We start from the raw sequence: 16,310 nt of genomic DNA, 5'->3' as shown, positions 1-16,310 counted from the left end.
TTTATGCTGTGATCCATATGTACAGCCACCTTCATAATGAAAAACTAGGCTTTGGAGAGGTAGGTGGGTGACAAAAAGTAAAATAAGTGAACAATAATGATAATAAATAATGAGAACAGAAAACACAGCGCAGGGCATTGGCAGAGGCTGTAGGTGGAGTTGATAGTTGCAGATAAGCGGCTCTCTGCATGAGTCTACAGGTGGAGGTATGAGTGCTGCTTTTATGTAGCATGAAACTACAGGAGGAACCTGCAGAGAGAGGCTGCAGGTGGAGTTTCAGACTTCATCTTCAGGTGGAGCAACTGATGCATAGCAGTTAAAGAATACTTAAATAGTAAAAGGTTTTTCTTTGAAAAAGTGTGTTCACATAACTCTCACAAGCTCAGCAGTGCTGCCTACACCACATCGCTGAGGGAGGAAGCAGATTGTTGACTGTATATAAAAATGGACGACGTGAGAGCTGAAATCAATATGAAAACTGAAACCAAAACATCTTGACCACCACCTTGTGGTTGGCATGTTTCCCCATCTTCATCACCATGCCCTCCAGTTGTATTCTAAATGCATCAAAGACAGAATCAGAATCTATGGCCCTCTCCTTGTCATAAATTCCAGTTGAGCTACTTTTTAAGCTGGTACTTAATAATTATATTTTCTGAATAAATTTAAGACCAGGACTGGTCTAACTACCTTAGTGGCGGCGTAATGATTGACTAGTAAACCTTGAGAACCCCAACCATGCAACCCAATACAGAAGTATATGTAAGTGGGTAGAAGCTGAGATTTTCACTGAATACATCTTATTAATAAAACTGAAGACCTCATCTTGCCTTGTCTTCATAGGGACTATGTCTTGGGTTGACAGTTATCTAGACAAACAGGGACATTGTTTCCGTAATGGAATAATTTTTGTCTTTTGAGTCAGAAATACAGTCTTTCCACCCCATTGCCAATACAAATGTCTTTCCACCTCCACTCCTCTAAATGTAGGACAAGCAGCACAGGCTATACATACCACTAGACTATATAATAACTGATAAGTGAGATAACACCTGCAGGCTACTGCATAAGGTTTCAACTACATAAGATATGGAACAAACATTCTTTTTATTGTAGACACAAAACAGGTTGTAAACTGTGTACATTTTCTTACTATTCTGTCCATAGCAACAACAACAACAACAACAACAATAATACAATAACAATATTAGATTTTAACTGGAAACTGATCTGGTTATGCTGATCGACAGCACCTCTAGGTATGAATGTGAAAATAACATACGCATGGCAATTAGCGAGCTACTCAATAGGCACTCAGTGGTTAAATGTTTAGGAAGAGTATTATGTCTACATGTTGACTGGATTGTCATCTTAAGTTATGTGACGAGATTCACGCGCTTAGATTTACAAACGACTGGCAGTTCTGGTTTTGACAATAGTAAACATGATTATCAGACTCATCAGCACACCATCTGCACTTCAATGTACAGAAAACCCTTAGGTGGATTGAGATCAGGAGTCCGTGGTTGATAAATATAGCACCTGGATATATGCTGAATACAAGAAGTGTTCCTACGATCTGCATATTTATATAAATTCCAAACACTGGCCAGCAGGGGTCACTGTTAGTTCAGTTAAAAATAAATTCGGTGATCCACTATCTACTTTCTCTGTCTCTTAAAGATCATGTTAATTATTTCGGCTGTCAAGACTGGTTTCATGTGGATTATGGCCATAGGTTAAATGAAATACTTTTGCTAATGCTTTGGCAGTTGGTTTGTATCATGTATGTATTGTGCATAGTGACAAAACTGACAAAAACACTAAAAATGAGCAACAGACTCATGTATACAGATCAGGAGACCATTTTAAGCTAATACATTTTAATGATACAGACAACTTTGTGGGCATTTCATTTTGGACAGATGAAATTTTAGGTGACAGTACATCAGTTCATTTTATCCAATGTGAAGCTATCTGAAACTGCATGTGATCACCAAGTGTGGTACCTACTCTGTTGTCTCTTCTGTCTTCTTGCAGTGACAGTTGATTCTTCCCAAATCATCAACTGATGAATGAATTCTGTTTTCAGTTCAGCAATTAGTGACAGCAACTTTGTGTTCCTGTGAGTGGCGCTCATGAAGGTGAACCACTACGTATAAGCCAATGGTACAAAAGTAGCAGCCTGATGATATTTTGTTAAAAGAAATGAGCAAATCCAGTTTTGCTTATAGTGGTGGAGTAGTGCCAGAGCACTTTTTGTTTATATTTAATCTTCAGGAAGATTTCTGTGTCCTTCCAATGTGGACCCGACAGAGACATGACCTTTGAAAAGTTACAGCGGACACAGAGCGAAGCAGCCGAGCAATCAACGGTACCATTTAAACTGAAGACTTTCACAAATAAGGAGTGGGACCAGTAGTTCCATAAATATCTCTAAACACAGAAATATCACAGACTGAGCGGTTCAGGCGAGATACTGAAGTCTCCCAGTTTGCATTCCTCTTTTTCTTGGACCTTTTATCTTTGTCCACTTCCTGTGCAGATGTCGTATTTCATCGGCAAAGGAGCTACTGTGCTCTTGTACTATCGACAATAGCAAAGATTATAAGTCCAATTACAATGACAGCAGCTGCCACTCCGACAGCAATAAACACCACTTTCATCTTTTTATTCTCCCATCTCTTCCTTTGCTTCACCTGGTTGGTGGTCTTTTCAAAAGTTTTACTCTGCAGAAAAAACACACAAACAGAAGATGTTTTTATTTGTTATGAGCCACAGACAGAATTGCAGTCATGTGTATGACTGTGTATTTTTCATGTGTATGTGAGAAGAAATCTACGTGGAATAAATTTATCTGTTGTTTACCTACTTTTCCTTTCTTAAAGATGTTAACAATGGATCACAACCCCTATGGTTGGTCCAGAGATGACTTTGAAGCAAATTCAACATGCTTCCTGGCTTCACTAGTCCCTGTCTCGCACTCAGCAGTCACACTAAGCTGATTATCAACCCAATAAGTCAACTCAGGATTTCCCAATGTAGACATAAGTATGTTCACATAAAAGAGGCAGTGTTCGCAGCATATGACCAATCACAAACATGGACAAGCTGCACAGGCTACGGGCAGCAGAGCAGCATATATTACAAACTATATTGTTAGACAAATAAGAAAAAGTTAAACACACAATTCAGACTAAAAGCCACAGTTGCAGCTGCCAATAGTGAAGACAAAAAAGGTTTCTCTTTTCTATATATATAAAAATGGAACTCAATAGCAGCACTTTGATATCTTATAAGTAAAACAAGTGGTTTAGTATTTCAGTCAGGCTCTCTTGTAGAATATTTTTGACACAATGAAATGACTTTGACTCCCATCTACCGTGAAATCTAATTTCCCCGAGAACTGACTGGTCAGTAGGCGGTGCTTTTCGACCTATCATCTCGAACATAACCTGGTAAAGAGTACAGCACAATTTACCATGGTGATGTACTGCGATACAACGTGAAAACCCAGCTTTTTAGCCCTGAAGCTTCCTCGCTGAACACAAATCCGACTTCATAGTATAGGCCCCAGGTCACTTTGCTCCCACTTTGTCCCTTGTTATATACACAATGTTGAGCAGCTGCTTGACAGGTGACTAAAATTTAAGTTCAAGTTCAAACCTAGCCTACTACTCTGCTGTGCTCTCCCTTTCAGCTCTACGGACTGTTTTAGCTTCTTTCATCTCTTCTTTCTTGTTTTGGTTTTGCAGTCTGCACATCGCCTAAGTCTCTCCACTCTCCACTCACACTGTTTAAGTCTCTCCACTCTCATTGTTTTGGGGTGAAAAAGGTTTTAAGTCACACAAACACTACCCATCCGGCATTTAATGGCAGACAAAGTTAGCAATTGAGTTAGCGGAGAATTCAGCAGCTAAAACACCAAATATTTCCTAAGGCATTGTCAGTCATAAACTTGATAGTGATGATACAGAATTATTTGCGTGTGGCTGCCTTTTTTGGCTACTGGTATGTTATCACTGTATAAAGTCCTAATGATTAACACAACATAAGCATTCATTTGCAGCTGTGTTTCTAGCCTGAACAATGTAAATCTGTCTTTTTTTATTCTACAACATATAATAATACTGTTTGTTATTATTGTCATAGCCTTATATAGTAGTTATAATTTAATAGTTAACTATATATATATATATATATATATTATTCACATTTATACTTTGTTTTTTTATATACTTTATACTTAAATGCATGCTGATCTTTTTTTTCCCCCCTTGGGATCAAAACAGTATCTATCTATCTATCTATCTATCTGTCGAACGTGCAAAATCTAACACCAAAACAATGAGCTGAAGGATGCAAAAACGCTTTGCAGAGCTGAGGATAACTGAGGGAGGGAGTGCGGTGATAATTTTGTGTCGGTTTGTTTATCATGTGATCCATGGTTAAAATCAGAATCCAGACTGGTGCAGCCTCCATGGGGATCAGCTTGGGGTGTTGCTCAAAATCCATGTCATCACAAAGTGTGTCAAATCGTGAACTTAAATTTCAGTCATCTGCCTGTTTGCTTTTTTACTCCTCTGGGAACTTTGTGACGTAACACGGGCCAACAGAGAAATGTGGGAACGATGTGACCCGCTTGTTGACCCCCGGACGGACATTTGCCTCGTGGCATGTCCTGGACTCTCTCTCTTGTACCCAGGGAGACCAGCTCGCTTCATTCATCTCAGGAAACAATAGGAAATACCTCTCTAAAAATAGCACCATAAAAAACAATCAGGATGTAAATTGTACATTTGTTTTCCTCTCCAGCTCCACCTAAGGTATATTTATAGGCATCAATATGACATTTCCTAGTTTTAATCCCCAGACACCTGTGGAAAGGGAGCTTATGTACCATTTGCTCTAGTTGTTCATAGTCTTATCCATATAATCCAGATGCTTCCATAGAGAATGTTACCTTTTCCAGCAGCACATCAGCCCTACCCTCCAAGTCATTCAATTTGTCAGATCTCTCATCAGCCTTGTTCAGGTTGTCCAGCATGATGACCTTCACCTCCTCCACGTCCTCCTGGGCCTGCTGCAGGCGGCTCTTCCCATTCTCCTGTCCAATCAACACACAAAACATTGTCTTGAATCCAGACATTTGGGACTCTTGATGGGAATTTTACGTGCTCATATTGCTGGAACCTTCTTAAAGTGTTATAAAAATAATTGTGATAGATAATGGTCATTCCTGGTGGTAAATACCCTGCGTCAGTTTTTGTGTTCCTTGAGACATTTCTGCAGGTACACAGGTTGTGATGTATTTTATGTTTTGGGACAAAGAGTGGAAGTTAGTTGGCATGTGTAGTTAGCATGACCAGTCACTGCCACCATGGAAGCAAAGTCTGAAAAGTGCAGTGCATAAATGCACTCAACACATGGGATACTTACTTTAAGAACTAAGAAGTTCTTAGTCCAGAATACTAAACGCATACTGAACGCATCACTGGACACCCCATGCTAGCATGTTCTTATTTCTCACTTTCCAATTTTGATGACCTCTAGCTCTTGTCCTGTTGACTATGAATGCCCTTATTACTGAAAATTACATTGGAATGGACAAAAATGTCATTTAATGTAGCTGTAATAGTTCAGTCTTCCCAAGCTTTAGAAAGGTTGTTCTGGACAAGTCTAGACTAGTCACAGGGAATACTTCCCAGAGAGTGAAATAGTTGTCTGAGAAACTCAACAGCAATGTCTCTTATCCGAAATCATGCCCGCGCTAATAAAGATAATCCACAGACCTTGTTGTGAGCAGATTCACGTAGAACGTAAGAACTATTTTTCTTCCACATCATTGTGCACAAGGAAGCTTCCATCTCCTAGGCTAGCCAACTGAGCTAGCTAACATTACAGCTCAGCTGAGCAGGACACATTAATGTTTACATCCCATCTTGTGGCGAGTATGAGCCTCTCGTCCGTGAGCTGATAAACCTTTCCTTCCGCACAGTGATGCGGTGTGGCTCAGGAGAAAGAAAATAGTTCCTACGTGAAACTACTCACAACACAAGGACTGTGGATTATCTAAAACAGAGACATTGCTGTTGACATGCATTGGGGTTTTTTTTGCCACTTTGAGCACCACAGGCTGAGTGCAATCTACTTCCATGACATCAGAGAGAAGACAGACATTTCTACAACACAGATGGTTTAACAGACTCACAGGTAACAAGAATAAATTGTGCTTTGGGTTTTGAGGTAAATTGTCCTTTTAATTAAAACATGCACTTGGCTGCATTATGGGAACTGTAGGACCCCATGCTTTTGGAGCTTGATCCATACAGCTTGTTGTACAGACAGGCTGCCAACTGCCTGTCTGACACAGATCATACCTTCTTGTTGTTTTATAAACAAAACAAAAGTCCTGCAGCGCATTTTAGCCAAACGAGTTATCCTGCGGTGAGATGTTTTTCAAATAGACTGAACCAAGCTTATGTGAAAAGAGGACTGAGTTATGAAATATGAAAGTAATAAAATGAAGTAGGACAGGTTTTCTGAGATCATGGAGAATCTGTTTCAGCAGCAACAACAGGGTAAGTCCACACTGATAAGAACTCTGGAGCCAAACATTCAGAGAGTAGTTTGACCTCAAAGCTATTAGTATCCTGACAGGGTTCTCCTTCACCCCTGCCCTCTGAGCCAGGAGAGGAAGCCACCATTGCATGAAGCTGACAGCAACAGGAAACCAACAGATAGAACAAAACAAGTCTGCTTTCAGAAACTCCATTTCATAATTCACCTTCACTTTCTGTTAAAACCTACTGGATGTGTACTGTATTCAGGTTGAGAATAGGCTAGAAGAAGCATAGACTTTATGTCAGTGGATGGTGGAAAGTGATTAATGGATGCCCTGAAAGGTCAGTTATCTCTTTTTGGCCCACCAAATGGTAGTTGAACAATAGTCTGTGTTTAAAATTCAGCCGGGGGACATCTTAGCACAGGAACTGCTGCCCATTCCAGTTCCCTTCCTTACTTCCTTCCTTGCTTCCCTCACTCCCTCCCTCCTGTCTGCATTAACGTACCCGGCATATTAAGGAAAACTACATCCACATCATGGAATAGCAAGCTTGTTATAGCGTAGTGTGGTGCTCATTATATTTGAACAGTGAAACGGCTGTGTTGTTAGCTCATAACACTAACCTTGTGTTTTTAGTAACATGTAAAAGAGTTCACTCATGCTTAAGGAGGGCATTCATGGAAGTTACCGGGATGTAACCCATGCTGTTGTTTTGTGCCAAAAAGCGCAATCTTAATTCATTATTTGAAAAGATAAGAAATACAAAAAGAGATACACTCTTTTAACTTTGAATCAATTTTTTTCTTTTATTTCATTACTTTTACTTCCAGCCATCTCTCACTTCACACCTGCTAAACCACATCAGCACTGTAAAGACAGTGACCATGCTCCTGTTCGGTGAAAGTATGCTTTCATTTTTGGATTTACATCATTTTATTCTTTTATAAAAGAATCACCTCCATGTATTTCGACCTGAGACCACAGTCGTGTGTGTTCGAACTAAATTAAAAAGGTTTTTGAATCTGAATTGTGCTGTTTTTCTGGCTAAATATTCGTTATCTAAAATGGTAGACGTCACAGCTGACAGCAGCCGTGTCTAGTTTGCTCACCAATGCCGTGTGGGTCTGTGCCTATAGGTCTGAAGGTAGCTAATAAGTCTTCTGCCTAAACAACGTTTCCTCTTTCTTCTCTCTGGTCTTATCGAAGCCTCTATAACAAAACAATTTAGCCCACAGTACTTAGATATTGTCTTACCATGTCTGTCGCGTCTCGTGTTGTGGTTGTGTCGAGGCTGTCACCGGATCCAATGCATTTATAGTGCGACTCAAGTCAACTATAAAAACAGGAAACAGAGCAAATCGGCCCTGCAGTTTAAACCTGCCTCTTTGTGCACCTGAACAAACCACCGCAGCGCTTCGCAGGCTGTCTTTTATCGGGGTAGCCTTTGCTCGAATGTGAACTCGACTCTGTCACTTTCACTTCTCCCGACTTGCAGTCGGACTTTGTACTTTCTGATGGTGATGTTGCGTTCAGGGTATTTCCGGAAACTTTACAATTAGCCTACAGAGTGGTAACCGCAGTGTAGACTGGATAAAGTACTGCTGTCCGAATTTGGGGACTTTTTGGAGACAGAAACTTGTACTTCAGAGTTTCCTCAATTGGATGGCACTTCACGAAGGCTTATTCGCAATGATGGAAAACAACTAGCCATATATTTACTTAAATACAGTTTTGGGATACTTGTAGGCATACGTTATTAATTTAATGCTACTTTATTCTTATACTCCACAACATAGCCTGGCTAGTTAGTGGCTAATGTAGATCCTGTTTTCACATTCAAAACCTATGATCACTTTATAATGTTAATTTAGTTTTTATAATTCAATTCCATGATGGTTATTTTTCCTTTTTACGCTGTTGTAATTGTCTTTTCCAAATATCTACTTCAAGTAAAATCATGAACGCAGTCTGATCGGATCTGACTACTTCTGCCATCACTGCTTATTTAATAAGTCTGAACAAAGCTGGCAAAAAATTCAAGTGGAAAACAATAGACATATCACTGACATCAGGCATAAAGTAAGTATTGTACTAAATTGTTTTGTAAGTTAATTCATGGTTTTACTCTACACATTGTGTATGCAACAACAGTTGTAGTAGTTAAAATAACCCATACATAAATTAAAGCAAATTATTGCTTAAAGCAAATTAGAGCAAATGGCAAGCTAAATCTAACTATTAATAAAGGATATGTGTTTATGTAAACCAGTGCTATAATGCAGTTTTACTGCATTAACTTTTAACAGACTTAATGGAGGAAATGAGGGTCTCATGGAGAACATTACAGCTGTGTCAGCATCTGTAGTTAATGATGCGGTGTGATTTCAATCCATACATACAAAGTTGGTGTGGAAATTACCAGGGGGCACCTGAATGCAGCAGTACTTAGAAGCTACATTCCCTTATCTCCAACATCCAGCAAGGAAACTATTAAGAACTGCACAACAAACACATCACAAACACAAACATAAGTCTACACTTTATCCTGTTTGTACCCTATTTGTTGTCTGCTCAGCGAGAGTCTGGCAGAATCCGACTCTTTTTACAGCACTGTCATGAGCATTCAGTTAGTCCATTCCTAGCAGGCCTTTGCAGACTTACTGTAGAACATTATGTGCTATGTAGCCACTGATGGGTGTTGCCTATGTTAGATTTTCAGAAGGTGACTGCAGGTCCAACCTTGTGAGAAATATATGTAATATTCACATAATATCCCCACAGGGACTTCCAGTGTGCTTGTGTGTCTATATTGACTTTATTACACTCTGCTAGTACTTATAAGCACTCTAGTGCTTATTTTCCATCTACAGCATTCTGTCATATAATATTTAAACTGTGTTTTAGTAGTAGTAGTATTTGTAGTTCTCTTTTCAAAACAATCCTTGGTACAATGACAAGTCTCAGTATGTGTTGTGTGTGTGTGTGTGTGTGTGTGTCTGCCCCACTTATGATAAGGAGCTGACAGACAACAAAACTCCACCTCAACTCAACTGCGTCACTCGCCTGCACAATTAAAATTCCAACAGTCCACAATTCACCCAGTGACAGTTATATGCAAACAAAACACCATCTGACAGAAACCATTACTGGCTCTGATAATGGAAATGGTTTAAACACAACTGAAAGATTAAGATGGACTCAGTTCATAAGAAGTTGTTACATGATCAGTTCATAACACCGGCTGCCAAATTGCTGTACTACATTTCTTATAATCTGTGTCAAAGGAAGGAAAAAGAGGATGTAAACAAACAGGGGATTTAAAGCTAAAAAATTTCACAGAGGTTTGAAAGAAATGTCTGAAACAGAAAGTAGGGTAATTCACACATTTCTTCCCAAAAAATTAAAAGGGTCAATTGTCTTCTTCAAGCGAATTTCGTGAAAGACTGAAATCCCCTATAGAATGATTGACCTGCGCTTATTGCTGGATGTAACAGTACTAAACTGCCTTAAGCCCATTGATTTAATAACCTCTGACTCAGCTTTGAGAGACTTTGAATCATTTCTTTGTATTCACATACTATGTTAAAGATTATTTTGTTACATACCAAAAGTAAAATTATAGTAATCACACTGGGAGCACTGGGATGCTGAGTGCTGCATAACTGATATAAGATATGAAACTAAATACAGACGTAGAACCGATTACATGGAAGTGCTGTGGGGGAAAGTCTGTGATAGCTTTCATTCAAAATAAGATAAAGACATCATTATTCCTTGGTTTGTCAGCATGTGGCTGTGGGAATTTTTGTGGCATCCACTTGTAGATGTCACAAAAGCAGTTAAGTAGGTCTTCAGTGGTCTGAAAAATGATAATAGGATTACATCTTAGAACTGGGTATCCAGTATCATCTGTGCACAAATGGAAACTGGCATTATGTCCATGTATAAAGTGGCCAAGAAGGAGCATGGAAAGTCAAAAAGGGGACTGGACTCAGCACCAGACCTTGGGGCACATCACATCACACATCACAGTGAACACCTGTTACAGCTAAGCTGGCATCAGTCATACTTATACATAAACACCTGTCTTTTAGGTAGGACTTGAACCCTTGTAAAGTCTTGCCATCCACCCCAGGTCAAAAGATGGTCCAAAAAGATATTGTGGTCAGTGATGTCAATATTAGCTGAATTCTGACTGAATTTGATTTTTTTGGTGAACTGTACCTAACTCTAGGTACCTAAGTACCTACCTAACTGTACCTAACTCTATCTAATCATAAACTAGAACAGTAGTCTTATCCACCAACACAGAAGAAGTAGTGTACTATAGTGTATGTTACAGTGGTATACTATACTGTGCCTTACCATTCTATACAATCCTATAGCATAGTTTAGAATAGCATACTGTAGCACCGACTGTCATGTAGGACAGTGTTGTAGTACAACATGCTTTATCATATCATTCTATACAGAAATCATAAAGTATTTAAAGTATAGTGTTGTGTAGTATAGCACAGTATAGTATAATAGTGCAGTGTAGGCTTACTGTATGCATTACATTGGGTGTACTGTATCATACAAGAGTACAATATAGTTTAATACAGTGTCATGTTAACCTTCTTCAGCTGTTCCTATTCCATCATCAAAGTACGCACAGTATCAGTACACTACGTGTGGGATGGAGTATTTACCATTTGTCTAACAAAGGCAGCACATGAGACTTTGTCAGCTCAGAGCACGACAAAAGGCTTCTTCTGGGAAAAGCTGTGCAAATACAAAGACACATTCAGCACTGTGGCCACCCCCCCTTCACATCATTGTCTCATAGCTGTCTATGGATTGCAGACTCACATCCGCATGACTACAACAGTCTGGGTCCAGGCTGATTTCCCATCAGTAACAAATGGGCTTTCAGTGGAGAAGCTGTTGTTCCAAAAGCTCATTAGGCCTTAACCTTAATATTTTAGTCATCGCTAGTTGACAAAACAGCACATTCACTGTGATGGGCTTCAGAGGTTTACTGTTGTTGAGTCAACAGGAGAGGTGAGCCTGTTCCAACCTGTTCAACAGCCTGCCTGGATTTTTCTTCTTCTTCCTTTTACGGTTGATCCTCTCCATGTTACACTTGGTCTGAATGCAGCGCATAATGTTTTGTATGTTTGGGGGGCACAGTTCATTTTCTTATTAGGATTTTTTATTTTATTTTATTTTTTTGGTCTTAATAAAATACACCAAAGAAACAGTTCATCGTTATTCTTATTTGTTTGTCTTTTTGTGAAAGCACCAAATAGAAAATGTAATTAAGAAATATTTGATAAAAGCATAACAAAAGATAATAGACCTTCAAGTTTCATCTCTCCCTAACAGATGTGTGCACAGAGAAGACATTCTGGCAACTAGTTTCACCAGCTGGGCCTGATTTGTAGTAAACCTTCTGTTTTTTCTTACTGCATTCTTCACAGTGCTTAAAATAATACAGCCTACTTTCGTTTTAATGTTTGCAAAGTTAAAAATCCTTTTCAGTGAGGTGATTACAGTGGTTTGGACAATCCACAAACATTTTGTTTTTATTTTTTTGCTATGGCAGTAGATGTGTTTTCAGTACTAAAGCACATTATTAAACTGAACAGCAACCAAAAGTGTGAGAAAACCTGCCTCAGTGCCCTTTTTAGGTTCACTAAGGGTTGACTACCATCACGTCAGTGAAGTGGCGGGATAACCCCCTCAGACCTACTTCCTCTCTCAGATCAGAGAGCTCACATAAGAGATTCACTTCTCAGACCAGGCGGGCTCTCTGTCTCCATCTGGTGTCAGTTTAGCAAACAGCAAAGCAGTAAAGCAAATGCTTGTGCTGCTTAATATATAAAATCAGAGCACTAGAACAATTAAGAAACAGAATCAGTAATCAGGAAAGACACTTGTGATTTCTACTAATGAAACCGTGAAGGAAAATAAAAGTGATAATAATAAACTTTTTTGCTTAGCACTTTTCTTGACAAGGTTACAAGGTGCTTTATAGAACAAAACCACAAGCTTAAAACCGGAGCAACAGTACAAACCAGTAGAGCTTCATGCAGTGATCCAAGAGAGAAACCAGACACGAGTCAATAAGTTCTTTATGAACTTTGGAGAAAGACCAATTAATGCTTTAAAAGTTATTAATATTAGTTAAAATGTTAAAATCGGTAGTGATTACAATGGGCAGACAATGTAAGCTGGCTCACATAGGAGCATTTTCTTAAAATGTGGACATCGGTGTTCTGTGCCAACATTATACTTTGACTTCAATGCATTTCTTCATACAAATTCAGATTTTTGCACAGAAAAATTAGAATATTTAGTGTTTACAGGCACAGCTGAAATAAACTTATTTAAATAGAGGATCTGAATACTGAATATCATTGACAATGTTTAAATGCTGCTGCAAATGTAAGTGGCAATGTGTTGACTACTTTCAGCTTCTGAGGGGAATTATTTTGATCCCTTTCATGCTAAACTGGTACTGTAACAGCAGAGAGACACACAGGAACTTTGCTCCACACTGAAAAATGACTATTTATTTTTGAACTTTCTAGCTGCGAGCTGTGACTGTGAGGGCCTATTGGTTAACATGGGCGCAACAGGGGGAACCACTGAGGGGCTGTAAATGATCTCTCTCAGCTGGTTGGCTGAATGAGTCTGGTCCTCCAAAACTAGAACTGTGGGAACAGTCACGGGCCTGAAAGTTGACCTTAGACAGCTGAGCCTAGTGGTGTGTTTATTGAATCAAAGCACTGAATCCACACGTTTAAGTGTAGAGGTCAAGGCTTGTGCTTGTTTTGTGTCGAAAACAAGCACAAGCCTTGACCTCTCTGAACTGAAGAAGTCTAAAACTGCTGTATGTGAAAGATACGGGATCCTCTCACCAACTTGTCACATCCAATAAATTTGATAAATACAAACAGAAGTTCAATGGGTTGACACAAAATAACTTTTTCTAAGTTGCCTGATTTGGTTTGGATTATTATTTGAATATACACAGAACTGATTACAGGTGATCAATCCAAACAGAATTAAAATGTGATTTATTTGCTAGATGACGTGGTTAAACAGCCTGTATGTATTTGCCTCTTCATGTGACGTCTTACACATGTGCTCATCACCCATAATATGAAATGTGTTACATTAGCACCAATATTTCCATCTTCTGTCTTCCTGCCAAACATAAATGTGATGGCATTTTCATACGTGTTCTTTGTGCAAGCTCATTTGTGAGACATCAGCTTGAACTGGTAAGTCTGAACTGGGAGAAAGACAAGACAGCCCGTTAAAACAACACATTGTGTATTTTGGACACATTTTTACAGAAAACAGACCCAAATTATACCTGCTGTGACAAATCAAAATGTTAGCCTGAGACAGCAGGAAGTTGTGAGCTTCCAATAGGTCCTTTACTTTCTGTAATGATAACAACTGTTTATTGAAAGATACGCATATCCTGGAATGAGACACCTTGAACAACCGGTTGAACAGAAAGTAACAACGTCATGCTCTGTGATGAGCGATACAGCCTGGGCAGCGAGGCACTGAGGTTGTTGGGCTGCTTCTTCCTTTGACTTGTCAAGGAGGTCAAGCAAGTTTATGTCTCCAAGATTCATTTTCAGTTTAATTTCATATTACCCTTCATTGTGCCTATAAGTCCATCAACCTGATCCCGCAAGACCTTCAGTTTTTTCACTGGTTGCTGGTTGTGGCACCACTCTGAAAAAGGGTGCTTATTATGTTGGGTGCTACGTATGGGTGCTTAGTATGTATTATTATGTTGTATTTTGCATTGCATGTAAGACTTTCATCATATTTTATGTGTTAGCCAGTGCCACTTCGATTTCAAAAAACCCTTTCATTTCCAAAGACTTTCTCTTGGCAGCTTTTGAAGGTTCTGGTTTGTTGTGGGGAAAAATAGCTCAGTACATTTAGACAAGTACTGCACTTCCTGAACATATGAAGTATTTCCATGTTCTGTTGCTTTATACTTTTACACTTTTTCATTGGAATATATGGAATCTTATTATGTTTATTTTATCTACAATTTTACTAATAAAAACTTTTTCTTTTTACTTTATGGTGGTTGAATTTAATGTAGTTTGAACTATCCAACTAGATATATAGTAGTTAAAAGCAGAAAAGGCTAAATTTAAAAGAAGAAAATTCAAAATAAAACTGTAGTTGCCTTAAAATGTTACATATTAACATTAACAGTTTAACCTGAAGTGCAACCTAGTTAAGTCAATTTCAGTTATTTAAAAAACAAGCAAACAAAAAAAGGAAAATTTAAAGAAACCTCAGGAAGAACCACAGAGGAGGGACTCTTCTCCCAGGATGGACACACATGCAATAGATGTGTGTACAGACCAGCTAAATCACAAAATATACAGATAACAAGGACAACACTTCGAACACATGTAAAGCACTGAATGGGTTTCCAGGATCTCTTAAAATTTAAGAGCTGAAAGCTGCTGAAAGTTTTTCTTTGAGGATTGAGCCCTGCAGGCACATGACTTGTCTGTTTGAGTGTGAACACAACAGTTGAACTAACTGTTGGGTTAGTGCTGAAGCTGAAGTGTGAGTGGGTGAAATATCAGCTGACGTGCAAGATACCTGATGTGTGTGAATTTTAAAAAGAGTGTTTGAACTGTCGGTTGAAGAGTGAAAATTTGTTGTGTCTGTTGATGTGTAGAGGTTGAAAGCAGCTGAATGAATGTGAAATGTTTATGTATCTGTAATACACTACAATATGTGGTAATTTATCATTCTGACAGGAGCCAGTCAGCGTAGTGATTACTTTTACATTTACATTTTGCTGATCTGAATACTTCCTCCACCATACCAACATCTGTAACATTTTTGAAAGATTCGGGTTTCTGTCAGCTGTGCAACAGGCATCTTGTTGAGTCCTGCTGCTGAATAATCCTAATGGTACTCAGAGTTTTTGAGTTAAGGTAGTGGGCTGGTATTTCACGAGCTGAGATTTGTTTGTCATTTAGCATGTTCCTGAAAAGCATTCTGCCAAGACAAACTTTCCTCTCTGCCTATTTCTCTCTAACCTTTACAGTAAAGCTACAAAAGCCTGTTAACATGAGGTCACGCTTCACTTCAGACGGTAGGCCTGTCTTGCCTCCTGCTGTGTTTGTGCTGTTCTTGTCCCGTATCCAATGCATTTAAATGCATCCTATGGGATGAGCACTTGAACAACCTGTAAAACAGCAGCTTCACTGGTGATGTCATCCGTAAGTCCTGCATTCAAAATGTTGCTTCAGTAAAAATAAAAAAGTAGTGTCAATAAAAAAGAAAGGTTTTTACCTAAGCTGCGTGGATTAGCAGTATTGTAGTGTATGTATTATATTAGTCCTTTTGTATGCCTTTTATATTAGGCTCTGAAATGTGTGTGTCTATTGATTGATTGATTTATGTCTTGTTTATTTCAGTGCACTATGGTTGGCAGTAGTTATACTGAGCTGTGGAAAACCATACGACAGGAAAAAACAAGATCTTGAAAGTGATTGTAATGAAAAACTTTCTCATAATAAAGAGTTATAATCTGATTCATTACAGAATCTTCTTTTTTTCAAACTTTTTTCAAACTCTTTGAAGCATGTTTGACAGACATGGGTTTTTATGAAGCTGGTGAGGCCTTCTGGCAGATGTGTGAAGTTGAATTATGGGCAGTGAAGAATGCAGTATTTTCCATTCTTCCATCTTGACTGTT

At 38.8% G+C, this 16,310-nt stretch overlaps 1 protein-coding gene and 1 long non-coding RNA gene across 2 annotated transcripts in view; both read right to left on the bottom strand.

Annotated features, from left to right (window-relative positions):
- LOC124057782 overlaps positions 1–16,310 on the bottom strand; it is a 1,110,263-nt gene that overhangs the window by 831,013 nt on the left and 262,940 nt on the right. The gene's annotated exons all lie outside the window — the stretch shown is intronic.
- Positions 1,089–8,072, bottom strand: vamp5 (vesicle-associated membrane protein 5). Its single transcript, XM_046386330.1, has 3 exons — positions 7,820–8,072; positions 4,964–5,107; positions 1,089–2,729 (listed from the first exon to the last, which is right to left on the bottom strand). The coding sequence occupies exons 1-3, from the start codon at positions 7,820–7,822 to the stop codon at positions 2,571–2,573; spliced, it is 306 nt and encodes a 101-aa protein (XP_046242286.1). The 5' UTR covers positions 7,823–8,072; the 3' UTR covers positions 1,089–2,570.

Source organism: Scatophagus argus, chromosome 4 (genome assembly GCF_020382885.2).
Source record: "Scatophagus argus isolate fScaArg1 chromosome 4, fScaArg1.pri, whole genome shotgun sequence".
Taxonomy (NCBI): Eukaryota; Metazoa; Chordata; class Actinopteri; family Scatophagidae; genus Scatophagus; species Scatophagus argus.
Note: the sequence above shows the minus strand (reverse complement) of the source record. Positions and strands in the feature narration are given on the sequence as shown.